General features: G+C 42.6%; 1 protein-coding gene across 9 annotated transcripts in view; it reads right to left on the bottom strand.

Annotated features, from left to right (window-relative positions):
- The window catches only part of PAPPA2 (pappalysin 2), a 478,727-nt gene that overhangs the window by 158,183 nt on the left and 304,991 nt on the right, over positions 1-15,553 (bottom strand). For all 9 annotated transcript variants that reach the window (XM_068239634.1, XM_068239635.1, XM_068239629.1 and 6 more), the window contains 2 exons: positions 13,202-13,291; positions 8,865-9,000 (listed from right to left, as the gene is read on the bottom strand). In XM_068239634.1, coding sequence (XP_068095735.1) covers positions 8,865-9,000; positions 13,202-13,291 — 226 coding nt within the window. The remainder of the gene's footprint in view (positions 1-8,864; positions 9,001-13,201; positions 13,292-15,553) is intronic.

The following is a 15,553-nucleotide window of genomic DNA, read 5'->3' as shown; positions in this document are numbered from 1 at the left end:
AACTCTCGTGGGAATGGTTTCCTGCTCTGCATTCTCAGTTACTCTCGTCCTATCGCTGCCAGCCAGCCGGTGATGAAATAGAGGGCCAGAGAACACTCCGAGGTCAGGACACCAGAACCCAGATCCTTGGGGAATGTATTGAAAAATAAAATCTACAGGCTTTGGAATCAAATCCAAAACCGTCTAAAATGTCCATATAAAAATAATAAGCTCAAGAAACAATCCCACCCCAGCAACAAAGAAAGAATGAATTCAACAGTAAAGACTTAGATCCTCATTTGTGCATCTCAGCTTTCTGACTAGGTGAGAAGAGCATGCTGATGCAGGGGGTGGTCTAAGGTTTCAGAATATCTGCATGCATTTGCCTGCAACTATTGTAATTTAGGCCTTAAAGGGAACCTGAGGCAAATAAAAAAATGGATATGCTTACCTAAGAGGGATGTCCCTGGAGGAACCATGTCCTCCTGGCTCCCACCATTGCCACGCATTGACCCCAAAACATAGTTAACAAGATCTTGTCGGATGTGTTATTGTAGCCGCTCACCTCTCCATGCATGAGTATGGCTATACTGGGCCTGCGGTAGTACAATCTTACCTGCGCAGAATGCTGAAGCTGCTTGTACTACTGCACAGGCGCGGCCATACTTGCATAGGTGCAAGTTGGGATCATTAAGAGGGACCCGGGCAGCAGTGTTGGTCTCCAGAAGGATGTGGGAAACCTCTGGAAGATCCAAAGGCTTCCCTCTTCTTAGATAAGTGTAACGATTGTGGAATTCTCTCCGTGGTCAGCGCACAGGATGTGCGCTGACACTGCGTAAATCCTCCACAAGCGTATAATTTGAGAGAACCCAGCAAAAGGTGCAACGCACCTGTAGAGGGAAATTCCTGTCGGCAGATGGAGCTGTGGAATGCAGAGGAACAGATCCTCTGCCCTGCCACAGACGCCAGAAAGGAATTGTACGAAGGGAAGAAACACAGGGCAAGATAGCCCTGAAAGAGAGAGAGCAAAGCAACAGAGGGTATGTGTGTCCACCAATCTAATCACCACCCTGCGACGATGAACACACAACCATGAAGATCAGGTGAGAAGGCAATCGCAAGAGATGGCGATTGCTAACAGCGACACAAGACAGAATAAGCACAGAGGAGGAATGTATGTGTGTGCACCAACCTGCGACGGTGGACACACAACAGAGGAAACCGAGTGAGAACGCAATCGCCTGAGAAGCGATTGCGAATGAGAATGAGCAAAGGGACAGATTGTATGTGTGTGCACCAATCTAGTCGCCAACCCGCGACGGTGCATACACAACAGCAGATATGAAGTAGGAACGCAATCGCGAGAGAGGCGATTGCCAGAGGTGACACAAGGCTACAGCAAGACAGAGCATGAGAGTAGCAAAGGCACAGCAAATCATACAATGAGATGATAAGGAAAATAACAAACGCTAACTAAATGCGAACACCGCACTCATTCGCAACAGCGAACGCGTTTTCTGCACGGTCTCTGCGTGTTAAGCACAACAGAGACAAGCACGCCTAACTAACCACCGACAGACAAACATGAAACAGAGGACGCGAGCGCTTGCTTAACGGTTACCTCACCGAGCCTCCAGCAAGCGTTCGTAACAGACAAGACAGGTACACAAAAACAGGGATAAGTGTGAGATACGATCCACTGCTCTTTCCGCCAGAGCGAGTGCGACCCAAGTAAAGCAACAGAGCTAGCAGGATCCACTGCTCTTTCCGTCAGAGCAAGTGCGATCCAAGTATAGCAAGAGAGTTGCAGACCAGAAGGATCCACAGCCGCTACTGCTAGAGGCTAGTGTGAGCCAAGCACGACAGACAGACAGAACAGGCAATACAAATAATACAATCCTAACTGCTCTAGCAAGGATGCCTTGTGCAGTCCCAGGAATTACTCTAAGCTAATCTTCAAACAATAAGCAAGGCTGACACTCCAGGAGTGTTTCACAGGACAAACCCTTATGACCAGCAACGTACTGTGGAATCACATGGTATATATAGAGCAAGCCTACAAAGGATGTGGCTAGGCAATTTGCATGACAAACGTATGCAAATTCCTCAGCAGCAGCAAGCTGCAAAACTGACAAAAGGTCTCTCTTCCAGAGACCTGCAGAATGCAGACCTGAACAGTGGTCAAAAAGCTGCCTGCCTGCGCAGGCAGCTGAGCGGAGCATTACAATAAGTATCTTTTTTTTTTCTGCCTCAGATACTCATTTAAGCACACCTCAAGTGATATGCAACATAGGCCTCAATTCACTAAGCTTATCTCCTGTCTTTAATAACGTTTCTAGAGTGGTCACCATGGTGATGAGGCAGGCATGTCGTATTCAGGAAACATTTTACCTCAGGCAAACCTAAAGTTAACTCTTCTGTCTTAAAGTTAACTCTTCAATCCTTAAAATAACTCCAGAGTTAAAGACAGGCTGTTAATTAACTGCGTGTGAAAATAACTACAGAGGAGGTAAATTAACTACAGAGGAGGTAAATTAAGGAATGAAGAGATAAGATAACTCTCTTACTGTGTGGTGGTACGTTTTCTCTTCCCTTATTATCTCCAGCATGATCTTAGTGAATTGAGGCCATAGTAAGAAAAACATAGGTACATATAGAACTAGCAGTACTGAGAAATTGCCTGAAGTCCCTTACTAATTTTTAGTGCGGCACATGGTAAAAGAGTAGAGCTGTTAACTAGGCAAATGATACCTTAAGTCGATGGTTCCTGTGGTTGTAACAACCCCAGGCTTATCTAAAAGACAAAAAGAGAACAGGAGTCCAATGGTACAGAATTGTATAAGATTCAGAAAAGAAAATTGCGAAGCAAATTGTACTGTATGTATATAATCACAAAGGTGGGTTGCCAGTGGTGTAGCTAAGGAGCTATGGGCCCCGATCCAAGTTTTGCATTGGGCCCCCCTAAGCACACTATACAAATGATATGGCGCACCAAAACCTTCCAAGGACAACCACAGTGTCCGAGGTGCAAGAAGGGGATGGGGAACAGTTTTGTTAATGATTATTATTATCATTCAAAGGGCTCGATTCACAAAGCGGTGCTAACCCAGTTAGAGACTTTAGGCGTGATAACCATTGCACCATGCTGGTGAAAAGCCAGTTTAGGCGTGATAAGTTTAGGCAGGATACGTTTAGGCATGATAAGTTTAGATAAGTTTAGATCGCGCGCAAAGTCCCGCGTGCAAAGCAGCGCCATTAAACTCTATGCGAAGTGCACCAGACTTTGCTACTTATCACACCTAAACTTATCACACCTAAACTTATCATGCCTAAACTGAGTTTAGGCATGATAAAGGGCTTTTCACCAGTGTGCTAACTGTTAGCACCGCTTTGTGCATCAGGCACAAAGCATTTAAAGACGTGATCATTAACAACACAGAACAATAAAGAGTTAATACTGTGGTTTAGAGAGGGGACCCCGGTGCGGTTGAGACCCCTATTACTACGCCACTGAGGGTTGCAAGTTCTTGCAATCACCGTCAGAGCAGGAGGGAAATTTACTGTCCCCACTTGGTTTTTCAGGTCTGTAACAAGAACTGGTCAGTCAAGCTCCAAATGTTCTTTTGAACAAACTAAAAAAACTATCATCTCTATACAGGGCCGGCCCGCCCATGAGGCGGGGTGAAACTTTTGCCTCAGGCGGCACTTCTGGGGGGGCGGCACCCGCCCGTCCATGTGTGTGGGGGGCCGCCCGAGCTGGAGGGGATAGCGGGCAGGAAGGGGGTATTGGGCCTAGCGGCGGGGAGGGGGGTCGGACCCCCCCCTCCCTCGCCTGGGTCCCCCGTCCTCCGCTCCCCTCCAGCGTGCGCTCCACTGACGTCACTTCCGCAGGAAGTGACGTCAGTGGAGCGCACGCTGGCCTGGAACGAGGAAGAGGTGAGTAATCCCCGCCCGTTGCCTCTTACGAATAGCTGCAGCCACAGCACGGACCTTTTTAAAGCTGGAGGGGAGCGGAGGATGGGGGACCCAGGCGAGGGAGGGGGGGTCCGACCCCCCTCCCTGCCGCTAGGCCCAATACCCCCATCCTGCCCGCTATCCCCTCCAGCTCGGGCGGCCCCCCACAACAACGGCTTGGGGGGGGGGGGGGGGCGGCGGCGGCGATTTCTTTAAAAATTGCCTCAGGCGGCAAAAAGTCTAGGGCCGGGCCTGTCTCTAAAGGAGACACTAAAACAGGGGAGGAGGGGGCACCCATAAATGAAAGATAGGCTAATAAAGCTGTTGGTCTTACAAAGAGATAATCTTACCTATATTGAAGAATTTAAACTAGTCTATTGAAAAAAGGTATTTTATCTGAGCAGATAAAATTGACAATGCGTTTAACAGGTGCTTGCCCACTTACTCAGGTCAGTGACAAAACCGGGTGTTTATAATATTGTATACATATTCTAAAAATTATTATAGAAACAGATTCTAAGAATTATTAGATGCTGTTTTTATATAATAATTCTTAAGACTATGTATACAATCTATTATAGGCACCTGTTTTTCACTGACCTAAGGAAGTCGGCAAGCACCTGTGAAATGCGTTGTTAATTTTATGTGCTCAGATAAAAGTACTTTCCCCATCACATGACAAGATATGGAACTATTTCCTGTATGTTTGTAGTTCCAATACTTTGCCCCTGGAAGACTCCTAATCTTTATGTCATCTTATGGTCTATAGTTCTATAAGCTGCCGTTTCACCTCACTCTAGTAGCCCAACTAGATGGCAGAATCATTCTGTGGACAGTAATTCAAATGAATAACACAAGATCCTGGAAAAAGCCATCACTATCATTTACTGTGAGCTCATTCAAACTTTTGAACTCCTTGGTACATTCTCTAGTTCCCCATTAGTGTGAGATTTGGGCTTGCAGGTCTTTTTAGCCTCAATTGCCTTCAGATGGCATCCCTTGTGTCCTATGTGCTAGCTTTTGAGCCTAGTAATATCATCTGTTCTTCATATCAGTACATCCACTGACTGTAATGAGAACTCCCGCTAGGCTCTGCCTGGCAGTGCACTTGCTACATTTGTGGGTCACTGTGATCTGTTCCTTCATGGAGGCAAACCTCTTGCAGGCAGCTTCTCAATTAGTTGTTCTGTGGATAATCCCGTACAGTTCAAGCCTAATTCCCTGGCCTTCTCTTGCAGGCTGATCACAGTCCAACTCCTGTTCTCTGAAAGCTGTCCTGTTCCATATTCTGCTCTCTTCTCACTGCTGCCAGCTAGTCTGTGATGAAACAGGATCCCAGAGAGCATACAGAGGTCAGAATATCAGAGCCCATCTCTGTGGGGGTATTCACTAAACACCACCGTAATCACACAAATAACAGCAGGAACAATAAAATCTGCAGGTCTTCAGGAAACACCTCCAAAACAGTCCCAAACGACCTTATAAAACATGATACGTTCAAGACAATGTCCTACCACCAGCAACAACAAGAAACAAATAACACATAAATAAAGCCATATGTCTTCAGTGGATCATGTCGCAGCTTCTCTTTCACACACAGCTGTCTGACCAGGGGGGAAAGCAGGCAGGGGATGGGTCAAGTTGCCAAGATGTCTGCATGCTGTTGGCTAAAGCTATTGTAATCGCTGAGGGTTAGTTCATACTGCAAGTAATTTTAGGAAATTAAGTGGCGCTTTACTACTGTATCAAAATGCTGGGACATTGTAAACTCAATTGTTCGCAGTGAGGACAGTTCCCTCAACAAGTCTGGTGCTGGATGGCTCACAGTGACAGTTATGTCAATGGCTAACATCTGATCATGTTACTACATAGGGAGCGCCATTCCTCTAATAAACAATTTGCTGGCCAGAATAGGAGCGAGAGTGGTTGTCTCTGGGCTCCTCATACTATTCTGTAGCAGTAGCATTCTGTAGCAGCAGATTATTCCACTCTTGTTTCCACGAGCGACCCCCCCCCCCCCCACCCCGTGACCATACACTGTTCCTCAGTCCGCCACCGTCAATATCGTTACGGAATGCCATCTTTTAGGTATATTAGTAAAAACATAAAGAAAGAAAGCCTTTTACTACCTCTGTCTTTTATTACTATTCATAGGTGATTCATTTCTTGGGTTCTAGACTAAGTGATTACTTTGATGGTTGTCTTTTAACTTCTATTAAAATGCCAGTCAGCAGCTGCTAAAAGTGCCAGTCAGCACCAGCTCTTGTCCTTTTTCAGAGCTTGCAGTGTGACCATACCTCCCACCTTTTTGAGATGAGAAAGAGGGACACTTAAGCCACACCCCTGATCACACCCCCGGCACACCCCTAGTCACGCATACCACAAATATTCTATAAGAAAAATATGTTGTTTTATAATTCAAACCACACTGGTCCTTTCTATCCTGGTTCATTTTCCTTCATATTAACTTTTTTAAAATTAGTAATATATCAATTTAAAGGATAAGAAAGTATAGAGTCAATCAAACACATTTTTTTAGTAGAGAAATATATATATTTACATAGAAGGAGGGACAAAGTCCTGAAAGAGGGACAAATGAGGAGGAAAGAGGGACAGAGGGACAGAGTGCCCAAAGAGGGACTGTCCCTCCAAAACAGGGAAAGTTTGGAGCTATGGTGTTACATAGTTACATGGGTTGAAAAAAGACATACGTCCATCAAGTTCAACCAGAGAACAAAGGACAACACCAGCCTGCTCCCTCACATATCCCTGCTGATCCAGAGGAAAGCGAAAAACCCTTACAAGGCATGCTCCAATTAGCCCCAAAAAGGAAAAAAAAATCATTCCCGACTCCAGAAGGCCAGAGCCTTTTTAAACAATTGCATATTTCAACATATGTTTTTGGTACTTGATAATGGGATGTTGTTTGCAAAGATGAATTGGCTTTAAGATTTGTGAACTCTGTTTTTACAAAATAACTTTTTGATACATTAAAATTTAAGATCATCTTGAAACTTTTTTCTCTTCAAAAATACTTTTTTTACTATATATCCTTGTACTTATATATGGTTATATTATTGGTGTTGTGGCGCACCATTGAGGATATGGTTTTTGGTCTCCCAATTTCTCCAATTACGACTCCAGATGGCAATCAGATAAAATCCCTGGATCAACATCACTGGGCAATACCTAGTAATTGTAGCCATGGATGTCTTTCAATGCAAGGAAAGCATCTAAGCCCCCTTTAAATGCAGGTATAGAATTTGCCATAACTACTTCCTGTGGCAATGCATTCCACATCTTAATCACTCTTACTGTAAAGAACCCTTTCCTAAATAAATGGCTAAAACGTTTTTTCCTCCATGTGCAGATCATGTCCACCAGTCCTTTGAGAAGGCCTAGGGACAAAAAGCTCATCCGCCAAGCTTTTATATTGCCCTCTGATGTATTTATACATGTTAGTTAGATCCCCTCTAAGGCGTCTTTTCTCTAGACTAAATAAACCCAGTTTATCTAATCTTTCTTGGTAAGTGAGACCTTCCATCCCTCGTATCAATTTTGTTGCTTGTCTCTGCACCTGCTCTAAAACTGCAATATCTTTCCTGTAATGAGGTGCCCAGAACTGAATTCCATATTTCAGATGTGGCCTTACTAGAGAGTTAAACAGGGGCAATATTATGCTAGCATCTCAAGTTTGTATTTCCCTTTTAATGCATCCCAAAATGTTATTAGCTTTAGTGGCAGCGGCTTGGCATTGAATACGACTATTTAACTCGTTGTCGATGAGTACTCCTAAGTCCTTTTTCAAGTTTGATGTCCCCAACTGTATCCCATTTATTTTGTATGGTGCTAGACCATTGGGACAACCAAAATGCATGACTTTACATTTTTCAACATTGAATTTCATCTGCCATTTATGTGCCCATATAGCCATCCTATCCAGATCCTGTTGCAATATGTCACTATCTTCCTGAGAGTTGATGATTCTGCACAATGTTGTATCATCTGCAAAAATAGCAACATTGCTTTCTACTGCATCTACTAGGTCATTAATAAATACATTGAAGAGCACTGGACCCAGTACCCAGTGTGACTGATAAGTAATCCCACTGAATACTTTAAAAGTCCTACTACTCAGTAAATAAACTATGTCCATGCAGTACAAGTTGGACAGTCTAGGGTGCTTCCACTACAAAACTCAAATCGGAAATGCATGTGGTTTTTCAGTGTGATTCCAAATGTTTTGTAGTGCATTTGCAGATCCCATTTCAATAACACTGAATGGAAAGGCAAATGCACTAAACTACAGCAAGCAACACTTTTTCTAATCGCAGAGAATCAGGCCCCAGTCCCATAGTGGGATTGGGGCAGCACGATCTACATAGTAAAATATGAGTTCTACCAATTTGCAAAAAGCATGCATTCTAAAACAGGCCTTACGTTAATTTCCATCAAGTGCATATTTTAGAGAGGCGCCTAATGCTCCTGACTGTTCCTTGTTTGGCACTTTTATTGGCCTGAGGAAGCGGGCTGTGACGCGTGAAAAGCGTTTCCTTTGCTAAGTAAATTCGTTTTTGTCTTATGAGACGGTCGGCATTAAGATAAGCCACCTCACCTTTTTCATTTTTATTATTGTTTTTAAACTTTTTGTTTTATTCACATCTGGGCGCCTCTTTATCCCTATTGTGTGTTCCTATTCAACAGGTTCTGTTCAAAGAAGTTTACAGCTGAAAAGGAAAGCAAATTGAATGCCCTGGCAATCCCATTCCGTGCCAGTAGTATCAGAGTTTTATTGCTCCTATTATTTATACCAACGCAGGAAAATGTATTGTCATATTAGTGACTGGCAGCAAGTGTACTGGCAGCTGCAATTCTTCCTGCTCTGAAGTGACATGGTTTAATGAATGGTGATTTCTATCCATTTGACTCACCGAGTGAATGGCTCTGTCCCGTCACATCAGTCAGATAAGCACTGACAATGGCCTTCGAGGTGCTGCCAGGAAAGCTGCCATCATGGGCGAAGTAGATGCGGAGCGAATCTGCGAGGCTTGGCTTTTCAAAACTCACCTAAGTGCAGGAAGATAAATTATAATTAGGCAACAGCTAATATTTAAAATCATGATCTATGTACTTACAGAGAAAAGCTCACTTTTTTATGCTTTGAATAGCGCAGAGAAGGGTTAGAACCTCCGGTATATTATTCATGCTGTCTGTATGCTACTCAGGAACATTTCCTCTTACTTCCTGTTCCAAAGACAAAACAGGAGGTTAGAGGAAATCTATTAAAATCGGGGGGAAAAAAATCCCACTTTGGGCATCAGAGATTGATCTCCAACTCCTTAAATTGTTCCTGAAGGCAAAGAAGTTCCCAAATGCATACAGAACTTACATAAGTAAATAGAAGGCTCTGGATAATACAGACAGGGGCGTAACTACAAATCGCGGGCCCAGGCCCGGATTTACCTCACAGGAGCCTATAGGCACAGATGTCCTGGCACCTTTGACTTCGCCCTCCATCAACCTACAAACCCCCACCAAACTGCACCTCAAGTGTGCTGGCTGTCCCTGTTGTCACTTCTACTTACTTCCCTTATCCATCATAGGTAGTTACATGGGCACGTTAGTATTAGGTGGCCAGAAGTACCCTCAATATCAAGTAGCTAGAAGTTCCCCCAAGTATTAAGTAGCTAGAGGTGCCTTTGACTGAAAGGAGATCTCCTCAGTGGAATGGTGAGAGTAGGGTGAGTAACCTCTCATTTACACTCTCATCAGGACTCTGCAAAGGGAAGGTGGAAGGCAGGCGCTTCGGGAGGGGGGCGAGACGCCTTTCTATCATCAGGCGCCTGTAGGCACATGCCTACAGTGCCGTATGGTAAATCCAGCCCTGCTCGGGCCCCCAGAAAAGCTTAGATGGGGCCCCTGAATTTTCACACATCATTCAAGGGTCATAAAACAAGTGTGGCCATCACAATCTTCACACCCATAACAAGTCTACTCATAAAACACCTGGTCTGAAGGATGGACCCCTTTATCAGTGGGAGCAAAATAGTATTTTGGGCCTCCTTACAGCTCTGGACCCCTCTGCTCCCCTGTAGTTACACCCCTGAATCCAGAGGCTGCCCCGTCTCCCTCCACCTCACTATTTTAGTGCTGGGACCCCTAAAGCTCTTCGACAAGGGCTTGTCAATGGAGCTTGGTCACACTGTGCAGTCGTATACGGCTCACACCGGAGCAGTAGCACAGAGCTGAATGGGCTCGGCAGGGAAAGCTAAGCGGCAGCTCCATGCTACTGCACAGGTTTCCAACTGTCCTGCACCTGTGCGGTGCAGTCACGCTCATTCACGTACAGGAGCATGGGCACAACCTTCTGAAAATCCCAGCACTGGATTGGTGGTCAGGAGGAGTATGTGAGAAGCCTACGGACAATCCAGAGGCTTCCATCTACCGAGGTAAGCATATAACTTTTTGACCTGTGGATCTCATAGGTTTGCTTTAAATTCTGTAATTCACCCACTTAGGGATCACGCTTGCCTTTTCTGTGCAACTCAGGAACACACATCCTCCAATGTTCATGAGTTTATGTTCACACTAACATCTTGCTTATGGGCATACTGTACATTGAAAGTGAAATGCAGGGCGCAAGCAAAATAAAGCAGCAAGCTGTCAGTTTTTATGCTGCAGATATAAAAATGCAGGCAACAAAAACCGGCAATAAGATGTCATTGCAAGTGCATTACCCTTGTGGTGGCCACATGTTACAATTTTTTGTTCGATTTTACCCAAATTCGATTAAAACAATCAATTCAGGGAAAATTGTGAGAATTACTTTTTTTTTTCAATCAATAAATTTTATTTTTTTTAATTTTAATTAAAATCGATCAGAAAGGTTGGAACAATCAGATCAATTTTGTCAGAAACTGATTGGTGTGTGGTGGGTTGTATGAAAGTAAGTTAATATAATTTTAAATTTATATATAAAAAAAGAAACTTTATTTGTTGAAGCAACACATTAAATAAAATGTACTGCATTTCTTCACTGTAATAAATGTGTGTTGTTGATAATAATAAATGAGGAACATGTCAGGTAAATTGTCTAAGGTTGTTTGTGTTGTGTGCCTTTATACACAGCTGTGATGGCACAGGTCACCCAATACACATTTATAAATTAAAAATTATATACTACTGCATCTAATTTATATCTTTTTTTTCGATCGTTTTTGTTGTGTTTGTGTCAAAATTGAACAAACTTGTGTGGTACATTGGTTAGAAGAAACTAAATGTTCATTAGAGTGAAAAAAAACTATCGAAAATTATTGAATCTAGTTTTTTTTTAAATTGTAACATAAGCGCCCACCATTAGTCCTGGAGATAGTCCCCCCCCCCCCCTCTCCTATGGGGGATGCAGACAGCCAGAGCCGGGACAAAGTCCTCGAGCACAGAAGGCTGACACACCAAAGTTCACCCCTCCATCCCTCCCACCCCAGCTGTCACACACTGATTGCTATTAGACTAGGAGGCGCCCCAGGGCCCCCAACCCCACCAACACCTTAATCTCTAGATATCTGGCTTGCAGTCACTGCCATGTGTCCCCTTTTCTTATTTCTCTCTGCTTCAAACACAATAGGGGAATGATAGCTGAGTAAGTTGTGTGTCCCCTCCTACACTGTGCCCTTAGGCTGGAGCATTTCTTGCCTCTGGCTCAGCCCGGCCCTGCAGACAGCAGTGAAAACCTTTGAATAAGCTCTAATTCGCTTGTGTTGGACAATATTAAAACGTTTTGGCAAGACTTCCACTTTAAATAAAAGTTTTAAGGGAAAAAAAAAGGAAGCTGCCATTTCTGAAAAAATAGTAGCTGACGGGCAGTAATCCGGAGCCTTGCTGCGTCTTATATAGTAAGTATATAGACCAAGAAACAACAAGTTAACACTTCTAGAGGAAAACTGTGGTAGTGTCAGAGAATGGTTTTACTTTCCAGAGCTCACACGCTAAAGATAAAAAGAAGTCATTTTGCTGATCTCTTCTCAAGTGTCATATAACCTCGCTACTCATAAACACCAGTCGGATTCCTTATGTCACCTTCAAATTAGCACTCTAAAAATAGCAGTTGAATTTGCAATCATCTTTGAAGCCTTTTTTGTTTTCTGGGAGAGAAGAAAACTGTTGCTACTAAATAAAGAATTTACAAATGGAAAAAGCAGGCACTCCAACAGACTGAAGATTCACTGGAAGCGGTGAGCCGCTGTTTTATATACTGAGGGAGTCACATGAAGGAACGCATTCTCACTGATCACACATAAAGGTTAGATATGTGAAATAATAGTTAAAAACTTACCAAACACATTTTAACAAAATTTCCCTTCAGGCACCTATTCTTTTACCACCAGAGCTTTGCAAAAAAAACATTGATTACTCCCTAACTGGGTAATGCTGTTTAAAGTGGGAAGAAACTAAAATTTCAAATTTCATATATGGTCTAAAAACGCTAAAGCAATAACCACAGCTAATAGCTAAAAATAAATAATCGGTTTCCAAGTTACGGAAAGGGTTAATACTCTAACTTTTTACAGTAATTGACAGTAATTGATTAACTATGCAAAAAAAAGGATCAGATTGTGCTGAAGTGTACTGAGTTGGGTAAACAATCTGGAAAAGCTTCTGCTGTGCCCAGGGTGAAGGCAGAAAAGCTTGCACAGCAATTAGTTAATTCCAAGACAATCAGCTAAGTTGTTCAGCAAACTCACAATGTTATCAATTAGCTGAATTGAAGTGTAAATATGCCTTCAAGTGATGTTAGACCAGTCTTTTTAGGTTTTGTTGACATTTTTTTTTTTAATTTTGGGTTTCATACCACTTTAAGGGGAATGCACGCAACCATAAAAGCATTTTAATAGCAAGAAATGCCGTGTTAGAACAACTGTGAAGTCTTCATTTCTATATATCTGGATGCTGGTCACTTTTTTGCCATAGCGACAGGTCAGACAGAACAGGAAGTAATGTAAAATTGCCCCAACAGGGGACACACATGTGTGACAGATGTTCTAATCTATCCTCACTTTATCCAAAACTAAAAAGAAAAGTTTGACTGGAGACCTTGTATACAGAAGCCTTCTTCTCACCTAAACTGTTCCTACAGAAATCTCGCCATGCCTCCTCTAAGCCTGTAGTCTCAATAATGAAAGTTGTCAGAATCTGACGTCTTCTAGTTAAAAGTTAAAGAAAAGAAAGTGTTGTGATGTTAAAGAGGCAAGATGAATAGCGGCTATATTACCTTTACCCAGACACTTTGCTCTGCAAACGCATTACAAGGGAACCAACCAGCCACTTGAGATCCAGATATCCCACTGATAGGCAGACAGCTCTAAAGGAAAAAAAGGAATGCAAGTCTAAAAGATCATCTTTCATCACTATCATATATGCCAGCGTGTTAACATTCTCTTCAAGCACTTCTATGCAGAGGCAACAAAGGCAAGTGAATCTAAGCAGATCATACTGTCTCAAACAAAGTTTGTGAACTACAATAGCTAAAGCCTTGTCCTGTCAATTAATGTGATCACTAGGGATGGTCAAAGAAGTGCAAATCCTTCAAAGTTGATGCAGGATTATGCAAATTCTGGATGCAATTATATGCAGATTGAAAATGCACTAATCCAATTCCTTCTTGGCAGAATGTGATTGGTTCATTTTCAAGCTGCATACATCTGCACACAAAATTTGCATAATCTTGCATCACCTTAGAATTATTACATTCTTAGGTGGGGATACCCAAAAAGGTATAAAATAATTAAAAGAAAACAGTTTAAAAGGAGAGGTAATGTTGGCTTAACTCCCTCGAAGATACATACCAGGAATATTTAAATTTTATAAGCACACACTTTAAAAAAAACCCACAAGGATAACGCGTTTCGTGGGGCTGTCCCACTTCTTCAGATTTAAGACAGCAAAGTGCCAGCGGCTGGGGTTCTTCAAGCTTGAGCGCCTCCATTATCCAATCTCTAGTGATCACTTATAGGGATAATTAATGCAATGCAAATAATTCCAAGTTGATGTAGGATTATACAAATGTTGTTATTACATTTATGCAGCATGAACACAGACCGGTAGAATCTCCCCAAGGTGGAATCTGATTAGTCCAGTTCCAAGCTGTTTAAATTTGCATAAAAAATGTTCGCTGCTTCATCTATTCTGAATTATTTGCATCTCAATGACCATCCCTTCTCATTTATGACCTTGTCTGTGTCTCCGAATCTCCTGCTACCAACCAAGCCTGGAAGAATAGCATCTAGTCATATTAGAATTTTTCAGCTGATTGTTATTGTATTCCTTTAGAGGCATCCCTGAAGCAAAAAACATAAATAAAAAAGAAGCTTATGAGATAATGAATTGTATGCATACTACAGAATTAATAGAGCATTAGTAGCAAAGAAAATAGTCTCATATTTTTATTTTGAGGTATATAGCTATTTTTTTTATAACATTGCATAATTCTGTCATATTTGCAATTACAAGCCCCACTCTGTGTTTTGTACTATAAAACAAGCAGTGCTAATTACCCTTTCAACTTCTCTGCAGTAAAACCTTATCTGAAGCTGTCTCTGACTGTTTCTTTGATGTATAAGCTCAGAGAAGCTCTTTTGCATAGATAACAACAGAAGTTTCTTAACGATTCCTGTACTGAAAACAATATTAGACTCTTTTCTTTGCTACTAATGCTCTATTTCTTAGCTGTACTACGCATACAATTCATTATATCATACGTTTATTTTCGCTTCAGTGTCACTAACTAAAATGTAGACAAATGAATATACACAGTGTACAGAAGCCAAGAGGTGGACATTATATCTTTTTCAAGGCTCTTATGCCCTTGGAACAGCAGTACAGCTTGCTTCCTGTCCTCTCTGGATAAAGTTGATGGGTGGGTCATGGCTGAGAAAGCCTTTAGAGACTTGGCAGCCCGAGCCACCAACTAATTCAATAATTTTATTGACTTGTGGTAGAATCGAGTGAGTTCCAGTACTATTGACAATAACTGACTGATATCTGGGTCAACCACGTCAATTTGTCGATTAAGCAGGATGGAAGATATCAGTCGATTGTAAAGGAATCGGCTACTGTTCACGTGATTTAATACAACAAAGAATTGATGATTGGATTCAGAGCATAGAAGCATAACATCGTTCAGATCGATTAGTTAATGTCAATCGCATAGGATATCGCTTATAGTGTGTAGGCTAGTTGATCATTTTTCGGCTAGTGGCGCTTAATTGCTCGAAGCAAAATCACTAGATGTATGGCAACCTATAAAGGGAACCTACAGTAAATCGAAATTTAACCACTTTACCCCCGCCCGTACGAATTTCTCCGTCCCTTTTTCCATCCTTTAACCCCCAGGGACGGAGAAATCCGTACTTTCCGCGCTCCCGCCGCTGTCCGCGCTCCTGCTCGCTCTAGCGCGCACTCCCGCGGGTAAACACGCTGCCCACCGCTCACCCGGAGATCAATGAACAGGAAAATGCATTCCCGTTCGTTGATCTAAGCCCCGCAATGATCTGCTGCTTTTCCGCTAAGCAGCGCGATCATTGTGGAAAAAAAAACCTTACCCAGCCTCCTAGTACTTCCTCCA

Source organism: Hyperolius riggenbachi, chromosome 6 (genome assembly GCF_040937935.1).
Source record: "Hyperolius riggenbachi isolate aHypRig1 chromosome 6, aHypRig1.pri, whole genome shotgun sequence".
NCBI lineage: Eukaryota > Metazoa > Chordata > Amphibia > Anura > Hyperoliidae > Hyperolius > Hyperolius riggenbachi.
This window is presented reverse-complemented; position numbering and strand designations above follow the sequence as displayed.